The 15,644-nt window shown below is 36.2% G+C and overlaps 1 protein-coding gene across 1 annotated transcript in view; it reads right to left on the bottom strand.

Annotated features, from left to right (window-relative positions):
* The window catches only part of COL19A1 (collagen type XIX alpha 1 chain), a 203,633-nt gene that overhangs the window by 46,097 nt on the left and 141,892 nt on the right, over positions 1 to 15,644 (bottom strand). Inside the window, exons 18-30 of the mRNA XM_054062421.1 lie at positions 12,030 to 12,092; positions 11,217 to 11,261; positions 10,230 to 10,265; positions 9,286 to 9,321; positions 9,124 to 9,177; positions 7,896 to 7,949; positions 5,740 to 5,793; positions 4,803 to 4,892; positions 4,405 to 4,449; positions 4,218 to 4,295; positions 2,913 to 2,948; positions 2,762 to 2,815; positions 2,621 to 2,674 (exon numbers count right to left, since the gene is read on the bottom strand). Coding sequence (XP_053918396.1) covers positions 2,621 to 2,674; positions 2,762 to 2,815; positions 2,913 to 2,948; positions 4,218 to 4,295; positions 4,405 to 4,449; positions 4,803 to 4,892; positions 5,740 to 5,793; positions 7,896 to 7,949; positions 9,124 to 9,177; positions 9,286 to 9,321; positions 10,230 to 10,265; positions 11,217 to 11,261; positions 12,030 to 12,092 — 699 coding nt within the window. The remainder of the gene's footprint in view (positions 1 to 2,620; positions 2,675 to 2,761; positions 2,816 to 2,912; positions 2,949 to 4,217; positions 4,296 to 4,404; positions 4,450 to 4,802; positions 4,893 to 5,739; positions 5,794 to 7,895; positions 7,950 to 9,123; positions 9,178 to 9,285; positions 9,322 to 10,229; positions 10,266 to 11,216; positions 11,262 to 12,029; positions 12,093 to 15,644) is intronic.

The raw sequence follows: 15,644 nt of genomic DNA, 5'->3' as shown, positions 1-15,644 counted from the left end.
ACAGACCATTCTCCCCTGATTATCTTCAATTGCTTTCTTTCTGCTTTCTCCTGGGCCTTGACTCTACTGTGAACAGTAGCATGAATCGTGGAAGTGCCAAAGCGAACTCCAATGAACTAGCTCAGACACTGGAAATAATCCAGCTACGGCAACAGGAGCCAAGTATATAGTATTTTCTCTTGCCTTTAAACATTAAGAAGTAGTGCAAAACTCTGTGATGCCACAGCTAAACTGCTACTGCTAATAAAGCTAACCCATTTAAAGCTCAACCAATAGGTTTACACTGTACTGCAATATATCTCAGATTCCCAAGTTCTGCCATTAAACATATTTAAAGACTCCCTGTAAAAACTGCTTGAACTGGTTATCATCAGCTTCACTCGCAAACGAAGTCTTCAGTTACCAGTGCCCACTTCTTCTTCTTCTTCTTCTTCTTCTTGCAATTGCTAAAGCAAAAATAGCCCATGGCATACTATAAAATCAGACACATGCAAAATATGCTACTGTAATTGTTCAGTCTGTTTCAATCATTTCCATCCTGAAGTTGAAAAATAAAATGTAAGTACTTCTGTAGAACATCAGAAAGACTGTCAGTTCACAGCAGTGGGCATCAAATACCAGCTCAAGAGAAGCACTGCTGAACGTATTTAACTGTAAGTGTAACCAGGAGCACAACATTTACATGTCAGCATCACCACCTTTCAAAGCACACTAAGAAGCTTCCTAGACTGAGACATAGTGACCTAACACTTAAGGACATAACTAATTGAGGTATAAGCTCCATCCTCTACGCAAAGTTAAACTGCACACAGACAGTGCGACCTGCTTTTAAAAACCTGCAACAAGCCTTAAAAACAACCAGTACATCCCTACGTGCCTGACTTTTCATCCTTCTCCTTGTGACATTTTACAGATAGGCACCTACTACCATGCCACCTGTTGGTCTTTCTGCTGGGCTATACAAGTGCAATTCCCACAGTCTCTTCTCTGTTCTAATGTTCTTATTTTAGCTGCAATATGACTTTATGGTACAGGCCTCAAACCTTCAGTGCAAAAGGGTCCTAACTCTCTGCTGCAAGGGCACACCTTGAAAAATCTTCTCTCCAATGAGAAGGGTATTTCAGGAGACCAAAAGGCAATAATTCTCCTGTTTGTAAACTCTACCATTTAGACTTGCCTGTTCAATTGTGGCATCAGATTTTTTATTTACATTTAGTTTACAGTGCACTGAGCCTTCCAGACCTATTCTACTTACGGATTTGATTTTTTTTTATTAAGCACTTCATTCTCTGTCTTTAATCTTGTTGACTTCAGACTACCTCTGAATTTTAAGTTTTGATTAGATCTTCAAAAAGCTAGCAATCTTTCCCAGACCAATTGCAGAGTTTATATCTACTTATCCTAATAAAATGAAATCACTAACAAGAACCAGGCATGGGAGAGACCTCTCTTCCCAAGTTTGACAGTAATCTGCTGAAAGACGCTCATATCCATCTTTTTTTGATAAGCTTTAACTATACAGCGATTACTTCAAGAGCATTTTTTACTTGCTTATAAAATCCATCATGAGTACAGTCACAAAGTTTCATTGAAGCCAAGGCATCCAGATGATTCTTTCCCTGCTCTCCCCAAAAAGTTAACCTTTCAAAGACAGAAATCTGATTTAGTCCATGACTGATCCTTAATAAATAACGCCATCTTGTCTTTCCACTTGATCATTCATACTTATAATTAAGTAAATATGATTAATTAGCCAAATTCATGCCTTGATAAGGAGCAGAGATTTTGCAAAAGGACATAATACAATTCAAATGTTAGGTTTTGTAATTTTTATTTTCCCTTGTTTTGGTATGTCTCAAATAAATATTATCATCACTGTGTCTCCCTGTTGTTTTGAAAACTGTGCCTTTGACTAAAATCTCTTGGGAAATGTCAAACCCACAGGATCACAGGTGATTTTAACAATTGTTTCTTAAGTTCTGGATTTGATTTGTTTCTTCCAATTATCTACAGATTTGTATTTATTTTATTTATATTATTATATTTTATTTATTTGACCAGTCACTTGGGGAACTTCAGAAGCTTCATTTGCTGTCATAAAAGCCCAAGTAAGCATTTGTTTCTAAAGACAAATTTGCTTTCTGGAAGTTCTAAGGTTCTTGTTGGGACTCCAGACGGGAGCAGGAATAAACTAGTCTCAGAATTTCATTAAAAATTAATGTCTTCTTTCCGTGGCACAGCAAAATTAGCTTCAGAAATCCCAAACTTTTCTCTTCATCTTTTCACAGGAATTACCATAGTATGCTCCCGAAAACGTGCATTGTACAAAACTGCTTCTGAGAATGAGGAACACTATGTCAAGTTACATCTTAGCAGAAACTCTAGTATACAAACTAACACCTGAGAAGAATATCTTTATCCTGAATACATTAACATAAGTTCAATTTATACTGCATTATAATCAAGTAAAAATAAAATCAAAACAAAACCCTAAAGGATATAATCACTGAAAAAGCAAATTGAATCAACTGGACTTCCAGACCTGCTAGGCTACCTTATCCCCTTTAAATTAAAGATATTTTCACCAAAACAAATGCACAAGCTTTCCATGTATACATACAGGATCACCTGGAGGCCCTGGTAGTCCTGGCTTTCCATCTCTTCCTGGAGTGCCCTAGAAACAAATGTAAAATTTGATGATCTTGAATCATGTCCTGGGACACGTTATTTCTGGCTGAATATTTGTGGAACCATCACTTACATTAATACCAGGGGTGCCTGGAGCTCCTGGTAATCCTGGGGGTCCCCTAGGGCCCTAAGAGGATGAAAGGTCATTTAGGATTTAAGAATATTTTACTGTAAACTTCTTAACTAAAATAATGTTTTTATATTAAACAGAAAACATATCCTACCTGCACACCTGCTGATCCAGCTGGACCTATAGGACCCTGCAGGAAAACTCCAAATAATCAGTAGTTACACTTTTTGGGATGAACTTCATAAAAAAATATTGAACATGGGATATTGGCGCAATTTGCAGTTAAGACTTGCTTTGGTTTAAAATGCAATTCTACCAAAAGCATAGACTACAAGACTTTGCTGAGGCCCATTTTTAAGGGCAAGTAACACTAAAGGATTATGATCTGTGATGAAACTTGCTATTTAACCAGGAGTTTCATAAGAAAAGTTGATACTCTGTTGAATGAAAACAAATTGGATTATTTAAATATAAGTGGATAATTTTTTAAAATCCAGATTTGAAAATATTTAAAGTGAACAAATTATTTTTAAGGATTATTATTTTAGATAAGATCTCAGTGTGACTCTCTAGTCATCTTTCTCAAATATTTTCTCTCTGTGCTCAAGTCCTGTCAATAAACTGAAGCATATCAGTTGAGTGTACTGGTCTGGACTGAAAGGAGATTGCCCTATTCACCACAGTAGAACTCATGTAATAACCTGTACTGCCTGTAATCTACACTATTAATATAATACATTGTTTTTTACTGAATACTCTGAGGACGCTGCAGATGGCTTTATCTGAAGGCAACAGAAAGAGAGAAAGCTGGGAAACAAGCTGAATAACTGAAACAGTTCTTGCCAAGCAAGTTATTTAGTATGAATGGTCTAGATACACTGCATCAACTTGCTTCATGTTTGAATTTAAACTGCACAGGAATGGGTGATGCAAGCTGTGTAAAATCAGGACTTCACTATTTCCTGGCATAGTACCTGGCACTGTAAGGTTCTGATTTGTAAGCAGTAGACCCAAGCCTGTAATTAGCATTCATCACAAATGCAAAAGCTAGAAGCTGATGCAAAGGCTTCCAGACCTTTTCCACATGTAATTTTCCAGCATGGATTTCAAAATGCTATCATGGACAATGTCAAGTATACCTCTTCTCCTGTATCGGTTTTCAGGTTGGATTTTACTGACAACTGCAAACAACTGTTGCTTAGAAATAGACAAAGTTAATCTGAAGTTGTCTCAACAACATCACTGGGAAGCTCATCTGGACTCAATCAGTTCCCCAAGGCTTCCATTTCTCACTTGGCACTAGATCTTTCTGGGTAAATATAAAGGGAAAAGATGCTGAGCTTGGAGTTGAATCAGAAGAGAGTTCATGGCATGGCTTTTTGCTATGCTTTGTTTGCTTGTTGCAGTTTTTCAGCGAAGCACAGTGAGAAGCCCAAATTCTGGGCGCTGGTATACTTACTGGTGATCCCTGTATGCCTATTCCCGGGGGCCCCATCTCCCCAGGTGCTCCTTGTACACCAGGTAGTCCTCTTTCTCCCTGAGAGGGGTAAAAGGCTTTCAGTTACAACAGGTCTGAAAATGCAAACTAGCATATTACCTTTTTTTTTTAATAAAATATAAAACAACACAGAAATTTTTTTTTATACCTTTGGTCCCCGTGGACCTGGGTTTCCAGGAGTACCAATGGGGCCCTAAAAAAGAAAAACAAAATAAAAAAAAAACAGGTAAACCCCCAGATTTCAAAATGAAAAAGATTATTTGAATTTTACTGCAAAAGCTATCCAGCCTTTATAAATAAGCTATGGCAGATTTAAATATGTCTGTCTTGTTAATACCACTGTCACTAGGAGCGTGCATGAGCCTTGCACTATTTCTAGACTATATTTTTAGTCTACAACACCTCTATAACATATATTTCAATTTTGAAATTACATAAAAAAAACAAAGACTTGTTCAGACCTCTTTCATTGCACAATAAAAATTCTTTAACAGTTGTCCCTACAAGAAATGAAGTCATAAAAACCTTTTCAGATTATGGACTTACAGGTCTTCCAGGCAAACTCAGTCCAGGAGGCCCCACATCACCTTTTGGACCTGGAAGTCCAGGTGGTCCCGTAATCCCACCAGGCTCCCCCTAAAAGATAAATCTGAATCACTCATTGAAATGTGAGAATTTTATCCTAAAAAGTGCAAGTACTATGAGAAGAAATAGAGAAGTAAAAACCACCCACAATTTCCTTCAAAAAGTTACGAAGGAAAAGGAAGCACGGACCACCCAAACCACTAATAGTAAGTAGCATTCTCTGATTCCATGCTTGCAACCAATGCATCTGATCTACACTTCTTGGTCCTCAGGCCCCGATACACAGTTGTTCATTGAACTCTGCCAATTAATTCACAGTAAGTTTCAAACTATCTTTTTCCACTTATCTATGCCTAGCGCTAAAGCCCTGGTCTTCACTGTATTCCTGTTCATACCTCTATTTCTTGAACACACGCAGTGTCTCTTGCAGATTTAATATAAGAGCCCCATGAACCTCCTGGAAACATTACTTAAATTATGACTCTTAAGAGCAACTAGGTTGCCAAATTGGCCTGCAGCATCTCTGAGGAGCAGACAGGGTGTTGCTGCTTGTACATTTTAAAACCAATTCATAAAGCAGCCACACAGATGTGCTACAGAATCATAGAATCACAAGGTTGGAAAGGACCCACTGGGTCATCGAGTCCAACCATTCCTGACAATCCCTAAACCATGTCCCTCAGCACCTCATCCACTTGATGGATGGGTAGAAGGATAGAAGGTTACTTCAGAGGTGACAATCTAATACTCTCTAACATTTCCTCTAACATCTAGTGGGATGTCCCTGCCCATGGCAGGGGGTTTGGAACTAGATGGTCTTTAAGGTTCCTTCCAACCCTAACTATTCCATGGTTCTATGATTCTATATCAAGCTTAATTAAAAACACTCGAAGCATACCTTGTCTCCCTTAATCCCTGGGTATCCCGGTTGCCCGTGCTCTCCTGGTAAACCCTGGAATTAACAAAAATATAACTGCACATTTTAATAGCTATTCCCTTAAAGATCATCTAAAATTATAGATGTGAATGAGTTTACACTGGATTATTTATCGTGCATTAGTACTGACACAAAATGTTAATGGGCACAAGTTAATGAATGCTTCTTTAATCAAATATAAGAATTGTTTGTCTTTAAGCTGAAATGTAGTAATCAAAACTATTTTCTGGATCCTGTCAGGGCAGAATGTCAGAGACACAGATTTGTTTATTTAATTTCAAAATAATTCCAAATCTTGAAAAATCAATAATTTTTTCAAGATAGGCAGTACCAAGTACAAACTCTTTGATGACATAAATGAAAGTAAAGCAATTTTCTATCTTTCCTAATTTTCATCATGCTGCATAAGGCAAATTATTACATACGCTAATCCATAAAGTTTCACTTTCAGAAGATAAAGCAAAACAATGAGACTGGAACTACATACATTTTTTCTACAATATATTTAAAGATACATTTCTATATACTATTGCTTACAAATATGAGTCTTCAAGATAATCTATAACTAGGATCTTCGTTTATTTTATATATATTTGTCTGTTCATCATCACTTGATCAATGATCCAGCAGAACAGCAGTTTTGAAAGCAGCAATTATGAAGTTAGATGGGATAATAACAAAATACTGCATTTCTGGTTTGCTTGTGTTGTCATCTTTCACAGCAACATTTGGGATCTCTATATAAATAGAAGCACAGTAGAAAAGGCAATAGCTATCTATCTTCTATTTTTATATATATTTATATATATTTATATATATTTATATATATTTATATATATTTATATTTATATATATTTATATATATTTTTATATATTTATATATATTTTTATATATATATATTTATAGAAGATAGGTAAATTAGACGCATTTTGAAAAAATTAGACACAATTTAAAAAAAAGTGTGCCTGAGCTGAGTAAGAAAATAAGGTATAAAGAAATAGTCAATAAGTAACACAATATAAAATCACTACATCCTGCCAGGCGCTGAAGGTGCTGTACTCCAGCTATCAGATTGCTTATATCCCAAACACTTTTAACAGGTCAGCAATAAAATGTCTGCCAGCAGTGTACAACTCAGAACTGTATTTCAATATTAATAAAGTATATGACTTCAAAGTCTCTTCAAATTAAGATTTTGTAGAAATAAGATGAAAAACAGCCCACAGAGCAAAGATCAAAAACGTAGGTTTTTCTTTTCAGGTGAATGGCTAAATGCTAGGCTAACGTCAAGCTCTCCAATGCCTGCTTTTCTTGATCCACTTCTTGGATCTAACCACTCAAACTTCCAAAATGCTACTTAAAAACCATTTTATCATTTATGGAGGAGAGGAGGGTGGAGAACCAGGGAGGGAGGGTGGGTATCACTTGTTAGGTTACACAATACCACCACTGTTGTGGACTGAAAGTTAATTTCAGCTTACATGGGGCATTAGGCAGCACATAAATACACACCTATAAAGGGATTGTGCCATAATTTGGAAAGAAGCCAGGCAGCCACCTCCTCAGAAAAGGCCTTCTGCTATATTACAGTCTTAAGCCAAGTGCCGAGGAAACTTTCAAACTCAGTATAAAGGTGCCTAATAATTTGTTTCCTAGAGTATTCAGACTGGAGTGAAGTTTCACCCACGCACTTCTTGCCCTAATGCACAAGGTTACAGGCGTGCTGGGTCTTGGAGGTGGTCCCTACCACTATAAGGGGTCCCAATCAACCAGCAGACCCATCAGTCTGTTGCTCAGCAGCATAACAGTTACAGGCACACTAAACACGCCATGAAGGAGGACCTCATCACTTTGACCAACTCAAACCAGCTGGGAGACCTAAGAGTGGGGCACCCAAAAGCATAATAACTACAGGTGCATCTCACTCTGCTGGGATCCCCTCACTGATTTGGCAATCCCAACACATCAGTTGCTACCATGTGTCCCCCCAACACAACTGATTGCTATAGTGCCACCCACAAAAGACACACATATGGTAACTTCCGAGGCATTGCTTCACTGGCTAACTGTTCACACACCACAGTTCTAAAGCTTGGTGAAACTGCACAATACGTACAACTTCTCCTGGCAGTCCCCTTGGCCCCACGGGTCCTGGAGGTCCTTGCAGTCCCTGTGAAATGACACAGTACACACTTGCGTTAGAAGTCAACATACCTGTTGCAATTTGGTGGAAATCATAAAGTAGAAATCTATATAAGTAGATTAAAACATCTGGCATTAAGAGCTATCTTCTACATATAGTAAGATATATAGACTTTGCTCATTCTCCCTTAAGCTAATGTTTAGTCCAATAAATCTTTTTGGACTGATAGGACCAAAATCCACAGTACGTATACAAAGCAAATACAAGTAAATTCAAAGCCACTGGAAAGAAAAAAGATCTAGAGGTGATTTTTTTAACTATGTGGTAGGTGTTCCTTCACTTTTTGGAACAGATCTCATTAGGAGGACTTCAAAGCACTGAAACAAAAGAGGATTGAGATGTAGAGATAGAAGGATGACTTGGTGCAAACTTAAATGATCCTTTGGATCCATATGAATCTCTTCTGGAAGGTATATGGTGTGAAGGTGACCTAGATTTCCACTGCAGTAACAACAATGATTTCTGTAGCTCCCACCAAGGAAGAACATTAACCTCCAAAGAACAGTCTAAGGAGTTAGAGTGGAGAATATTTTTTTAGACAACACTTTCGTGGAACTTATAACTGCAACTACTCCTCCAGGGACTTCTTTTGATGATCTAAGGAACTTGAGTACTATCATATCCAACACGAATAGTGTTGGGTGAAGATTACATCTTCACAGTTTCCAATTCTACCTTTATTAGATACAACTCAAGGGATCATGACAGATTCCCAAGAACGTTTGTGCTTCAGTTATTTTCTTCAAAGCAAGGCAATGACTACTTTGATGTTACCTGCAGTCTCATAGGATTAAACATAGGAACCGCTACTGTAGTGGCAGTGATTACTCCTTGCATCACTGATGGACAGAGAATACACCCAGCTACCAATGGATTTGTAACTGCAAAATGGGTGCTCGAGTTCTTGAGTAACCAAATAACATTTGATCTTGACATAAATATTTCTTGCTGAGTGATGTCGAGATCAACAAGAATTTTATGAACCGAAATAGCCATGATCCATGTACAAAATTTTGATACAAACTAATTGCATTCTCTGGCCTTTAATACTAGCGAAAGAACTGACAGCACTCAGAGTCCTTGTTATACAACAGCACAGAATGAAATGGATGCTAATAACACAAAAATATCTTTCACCTACCTTTGATCCTGGACTTCCACTAAGACCAGGTGGTCCAGGGTCTCCTGTTTCACCCTACAGATATTGTTTGAGAAAATGAAAAAATCCGTATTCACTGTTACGTCTCCCAGTTTCAGGCATGTACAATAGAGATGCAAATAATGTGTTCAAGTCAAAAAATACCTTATTTCCTTTTGATCCCTCCATACCAACTTCTCCCTGAAAACAGAAGGTACAACAATGAAAAGTTAAAACCTTAACTAAGATCAACTAAAAGTTTAATTTGCTACCTTAAAACACTATAATACAGTTTGCAAATTTAACAAATATTGAGAAAGCCTTAAAGAATTTCTGATGTATTGCACAAACTCTGAAAGGCATTCCTCTTCCAAACTAATTCTGTTTGCAGGTTTTCCTGGTGTTTTAAAGAAAAACTGTCAACACCACTTTTGCTTAAGAGTTTCTCCAGTTTAAAGCCTATTCTTCACCACTAAATGTCTTCTATTGACATGGTATTCATCTCCAAACCCACACATTATTACAGTGTGCCTTGTTTTGGTTATTATAATACGTTAATCAAAAGTATCTGAGCAACCTTCAGCTGTTTATTAAACAACATAACTAGCTTTTGTTAAATGTCATAAGAGGACAATAGTTAATTAAAAATAAGCAACACATATGAGCAGGCTCTTACAGAATGAGTGTTCTGAAAATAACCCCCAAAATAACAAAAAAATGATGCGCACAGAGAACAACTATAAGAAAACTGCCTGATGTTAAATGTCACTCTGGAAACTCGTAAAACAATTAAAATAATACAGTTCAGCTCAGATATAATTCTGTGATATAGCTGAAAGAATGAACCAATCTTCAGGGAACAAAAATAGTGTCTTCTCTAAACTCAGTATCAACTACAAAAACACTGAAAACCACTGCATGTCCGCTTTTTATTTATAGTCTGCATGAACTTGATGCATGTATGACAAGAGGAGAATATGTCCTATTCTACATAATCACTGAATCTAATGAATGTGTACAAAGAAAAGAATTACAGCATGTATATAATACGAAAATCACATCTAATGTAAATTACTTATATAATCAGTTCAAAATGTCACTATACTTACTGGATCACCCTTGTCCCCCTTTTCAGAAGGCTCTCCCTATGGAAACAAAGGGAAAAGTTCAACACAGATTTGTTTCAAATGGTAAACATTTGGTTTTGGTGAAGAGTCCTTGAAAAATGTGGGGGTTTTTTTTGTTTTTTTTTTGTTTTTTTTACCTATATAAACTATAAGTATACAGATTAGAAAAGTTTACTTGAGGGATGATGTTGATTTAATGACAAGACCACAACATGTGTGATCCTTTCAAGCAGAAGCACAAAGGAGGGTCAGGAATATGAATTAAAAAGAGAGAATATGCATATGTATCTGACAAATTCTCAAATGCAAGTGCTTTATAACACACAAAATCATGTATCGGTCATATCGACAGAGTAAAAAACATTTCTGTCTGCATAAAATCTGTTTATACAAACGGATATGACCAAAGAAACCAACTGGAAATTTAACAGCTGAGCAACAAAACGTCTGGTTTTGAGTAGATGAAAAACTGGGTACATCACCTACCTGTTCCTCGAAAAACACAGTACACACCTATTCCCCAGCAACATGCCTCCCTGCCAAACCTTTCTGGAAAATTAAAGCTTAAATGAAAATATACTAAGGTAGGAAGTTTATCCTGGTTTTTTATCATATAGACATTGAAGATAACTTGAAGAAGTATGAATGGTGTCTAATTAGTGAGGCAATCGCTGGTCATAACCTTATAAAAACATTATTTTAAATTTATGTTCAGTAAAAGTCTGAATGTATTGAAAGTTAAGGACTTTGTTAGCTATTGAAACAGGGTAATTTACTTGCATACATAAATAGTCTCTCAAGGAAGAGCTTGAGTAAATTACTAAGGACATTCAGAGACTGATAGCTTTTCCTATGCCCAAAGAAGTTTTCTTGATCCTGAGGATATTTCCAAAGATTTGATTCATAAATCAGTACATTCAACCACCTTCTAGTACCATGTGTAAACACATAAGTAAGAAATTAATTTACCTTTTCTCCTTTTGTGCCAGTCATTCCCAATTCTCCTTTTTGACCCTTTTAAAAAGAATATATTTAATTTTTTTTTATATTTTAACAAATGCAAATAAATTCTCCCTCTCCTTCAACTGTACTTTGTTGTGTGTAGTGCACAAAATCTTAACATTGCAATGGAAATCTGAGATTTAAACATCTGCGGATTAACTTAAATGACTGTTTTCCATAGCAGATCTGTAGCCTTCTCAATAAAAAAATGTCAAACCTGTGACATATCCAGGACACTGGTCTCTTTTCTTCTAAGTTTAAAACACATCCGGTTGTTAAAAATTTATTTCACTGTTTAAACAGGACAGAGTCTATAAGCAATGTACTTTCATATGGTATGCATTCAGATTTTGACCTACTCATTTTTTAGAAACTAACTATAAGTATTTTTGGCATAACAAACTCCATCATTACAGAGAAACTGCTTTAAATAGTCATAATTTATTATTAGAAATATTTTCTGAATTACAATATTTTTAGAGTCGTTTCTCCCTAACTGGCAGGCCAGCTCATTTGACTGCTCCTCAGACAGTGTTACAGAAACAACACATAATTCTTGCTGCATTTTTCCTTTCTGGTTATCATATATTAGAGGTAAATGGCGCTGCACGTGCAGGATGGCATGAGGAGTTGGATATCGGACTACACAGATCAGAGAGCCATATCTAAAATCTATTCTTTTAAAGACCATTATGATACAGCAAATCAAGAGATATTGTGTTAAGGGTGGCAAAGGGAGGTTTCATAGGCAAATTTTTTCAAATTTATCCAAATACTTACAATGTCTCCCTTCTGGCCTTTGGGTCCTGGGGTCCCAAGTAATCCTAGTAGTCTTGTATCACTCTGGGAAGAAATATCACCACAAAGATCAAAGAACAGAATACGCCACCAATTATTTACAGTAACAATTTATTTACTATAGCAATTTCATGTAATTTACCAGTATGTAAATTCAGAACTCCTAATTTACTACTAGAAAGGGATACTAAATGCCTATGCAGTATATCTAAGTAATGTATTGCAGCAACACATCCTTTGTCATGCATTCATACTTCAGTCAGACCAGCAAAAGATGAACAAAACCATAAAATGGAAATGTCTGTGTTGAATACTGCTATGTAAATCTGTGATTTTTTTTTTTTTTTAACTCAATGCAAAGAACATTCTACGCTCATCATTACAGTACATTCTCAGGTTTGTTAGAAAAGAATAAAGAATCACTTCTCTCCTGTGACAAAACCACAAGCTTTTTTACTTTTGAGCAGCATGAAATGTAGAATAGAGCTAATTTAAGTCTACTACTGTGGTGAGACAGAAAGAGAGTTAAAGAATATGATCAATAGGCTCCTCACAGAAAACAGACAGATTTAAGGACCAGGTGTTCAGGTTGTACACTTGCTCAGGTAATACTGCACTGCATCTATTTACTCTTCTGTACAAGGAAAAGACTCAATAAAACACAAAGCCAATTGTTTCTTCTTCACAAAGCCAGGCTCCAGCTACCTAAGTGGTACATGTATTATTTTGATGACAAGGGAAAAGCAACATAACAAATAACCCTGAAAAATGAGCTTAAGTCTGGACTCGAGTCACTGGTCTGAATAAGAACCCCGAGCAAGTCATTTCCCCTTACTATGTTCCAACTTCCGTATCTCCCAAATGAGAAAACATCGTTATGAATGAAAGTGCCATCTACACCCTGTTAATATTTCAGAAGTTAATAACTGAATATGACCTGAACAAAATTCATCATTATTTCATAAATGTTAATCTCCTGAAGGATCTCTTTCAGCATTTAAGCTTTGTAACACTGTTAGTACCTTAATTATCAAAATCAGTTCCAGAGCAAGAGAGAGAAAGGAAAGGGAACTTGAGTATTGCCGAGTAGCTGACTTTCACTTGACTGAGAACAATCTAGTTGTCTGTTATTAGTAGTATACTGTAAGTTATGATTTATTCTAAGTTTTGCATTTCTTTTGCATACACGGAGGAAAAATGGGTATTAGACTGAATAACTACTTTTAAGCTCTTTGCATAATTATAGGTCATTTGCTCTTTTACAACAAAGTGTAAGTAAAATAAGCCAAAGAAAAAATCTTGCAAAAGTAATAGTGAATTATACAAGAATTATCTGTAATTATTATGAATTATAATGATTTTCAGACATTTCCTGAGCAGATTGTGATGTAGTTTCAACTACTTTGTGTTGTGCTTTAATTTTTATGTGTTGGAGAACATTTTAGATTAAACTGATCTGCCTTTTCAAAAGTTGTTTAGAAGCAGGTTTGACTGAGGTGACCTTCCTACGTATAGAAAACTAGTAAGCAAAAAAGATGACAAACGGAGGCCTTGAAAGATGAGGCAAAGGATGATAATAGAGACCGAAGAGTGTACAAATCATGAGGCATCAATTACCAGTCACTGGAGGAATGTAAGTTACAGAGCAGGGCAGAGTCATTTACTTGGCATAATGAAGAGAACAAAATACATGTATTGAACACATGCAAAGCATCTCATTTAAGCTGAAAACACAAAAGATGTAACAAGAATGGATATAAAAATAGTCACATGCTTGTAAGGACAAGTACAAAAAAGAATAATGAGGGAAGAAACTCTCCAGCACTGCCTCCCAGCCCATTAAGGATCAATGCTGCCACTTATTCTCAGCAGGTCCCCCCTCACCTTTATTAAAGAAAAACTGCTAATCTTGGTTTGTCATTCAGCACAACTTGCTGCTGCAATCAGCAATTGTATTTACAGCATACTTTTTCACTGCAAACATGGATCAAGTAAATTATGCTTTTAAAGACTTGCACTCCAGCCTCCTTACACGATATGGCAATTGATACCGAACAAGAACAAGCTTGGTTGCAACAAATTACATAAATACATGGTGTGGTTGCAACTACTCACTGACACTATACAGCAATCAGAAGAACCGAAAATAATCTGTTAAGAAACAGTGAAACTGTAGAAAAAAAAATTAATTCTATGGATCTTAATATCTCTCTCACTATTCTCCCCATTTCTTGGTAGCAGCTTCTTATAATCCCAGGAACACCAATGCATAAAGGCCATCCTTGTATCCTCAAAAATAAAATGTTAAAATCTCTATAGCAACAAAACGGTGCTCACAATTGAAATACTTTAAAAAACAAAACTGAAAGAAGATCTTGTGAGACCCTTGAGAACATGCATTTCACTGCTGGAAAATGACAAGACTGTTCTCTGTGGTTAAGGAATCTCAAAAAAATCTCAGAATATCACTGAAATATCATCTTACAAATGCAACTAATCAAGGCACATTGTAAATTATATACTGGAATGTTTAGAGAGTGTATCTTGGAGGTACCAAGCATCAAAGATAATCAGCACTTATACTACATAATAATGGGGGGAAAAAGGAAGTTACTAGTGCCTAAATGAATAATCAAAGGCAAAGCAGACAAGCTGTCCTTGTCTTTGATGACATCTTTGATGCCTTTGCTTTGTCGTTGATGGAATTACACCATTCCCATAGTAAAATCTATAGAAAATAATACGTTTGCTGTAGCAATTGGAAATTTACGTTTTCTCTAGGAAGATCTGAATAGGTAGTTACAGAAAGGTTGCATATTTAAAAGCTGCTACTTGAATCAGAAAGCCATCTCCCCTTTCACCTAAAACAAAACAGCATTTCCTTGTTAAACAGTTAACCGCTCATGACAGAGTTATTAAGATCTTCAAACTAGACAGCCAAAGGAAGAAGAAAGTTGGTAAGCTGCAGGGTTTGGTTTTTTTTTTTTTTATGATTGATTTATAGACACAGAGCACCTGGTCTACATTTTTCGAGAATATTATTAATTAGGAAATATAAGACAACTTAGCAAATCTTAAAGCCTTACAATAAGAAACATGGTTTTTGTAGACAGATGTTTACCAGTTCCTGAAGATTACCACTGTTTGTTTCCTACTTCACAGTTAACCTTAAAGGGACCTTTGGGGTAAAAAAGATTAACAGTCTAAGGCAGGGAACCAGTTATAATAAATATGGTATTGATAGAGGAAACAAGGCTGTTTCCTGTGAAAATGAAATCTGTCTTTGGCCGGAAGAAGAAACTGGAAAGGAAACAAAAGCTATAAAATCAAAATATAGCAAACTTCAACACATACACATGAAATGGCAGACCCAAACCAGAAACGGAATTTCCAGGTATGAAAATTTCCCTGTCCAGGACAGCATGAAAAACTATGCTGAATTCCTAATGTGTGTTCTAAGTGATACATTGATTTGGACTGGATTAAATACCAAAAAATATCAGAGAAATCACTTCAGTGGTAAAAGCAACTGGAAAGATATGTTTGACAGCAATTTTGCTCCTGAGTCTCTACTCAAAAGAAGAATTTGGTACTCAT

Source organism: Cuculus canorus, chromosome 3 (genome assembly GCF_017976375.1).
Source record: "Cuculus canorus isolate bCucCan1 chromosome 3, bCucCan1.pri, whole genome shotgun sequence".
Taxonomy (NCBI): domain Eukaryota; kingdom Metazoa; phylum Chordata; class Aves; order Cuculiformes; family Cuculidae; genus Cuculus; species Cuculus canorus.
The sequence above is the reverse complement of the archived record's forward strand: the minus strand, read 5'-3'. Positions and strand labels throughout refer to the sequence as shown.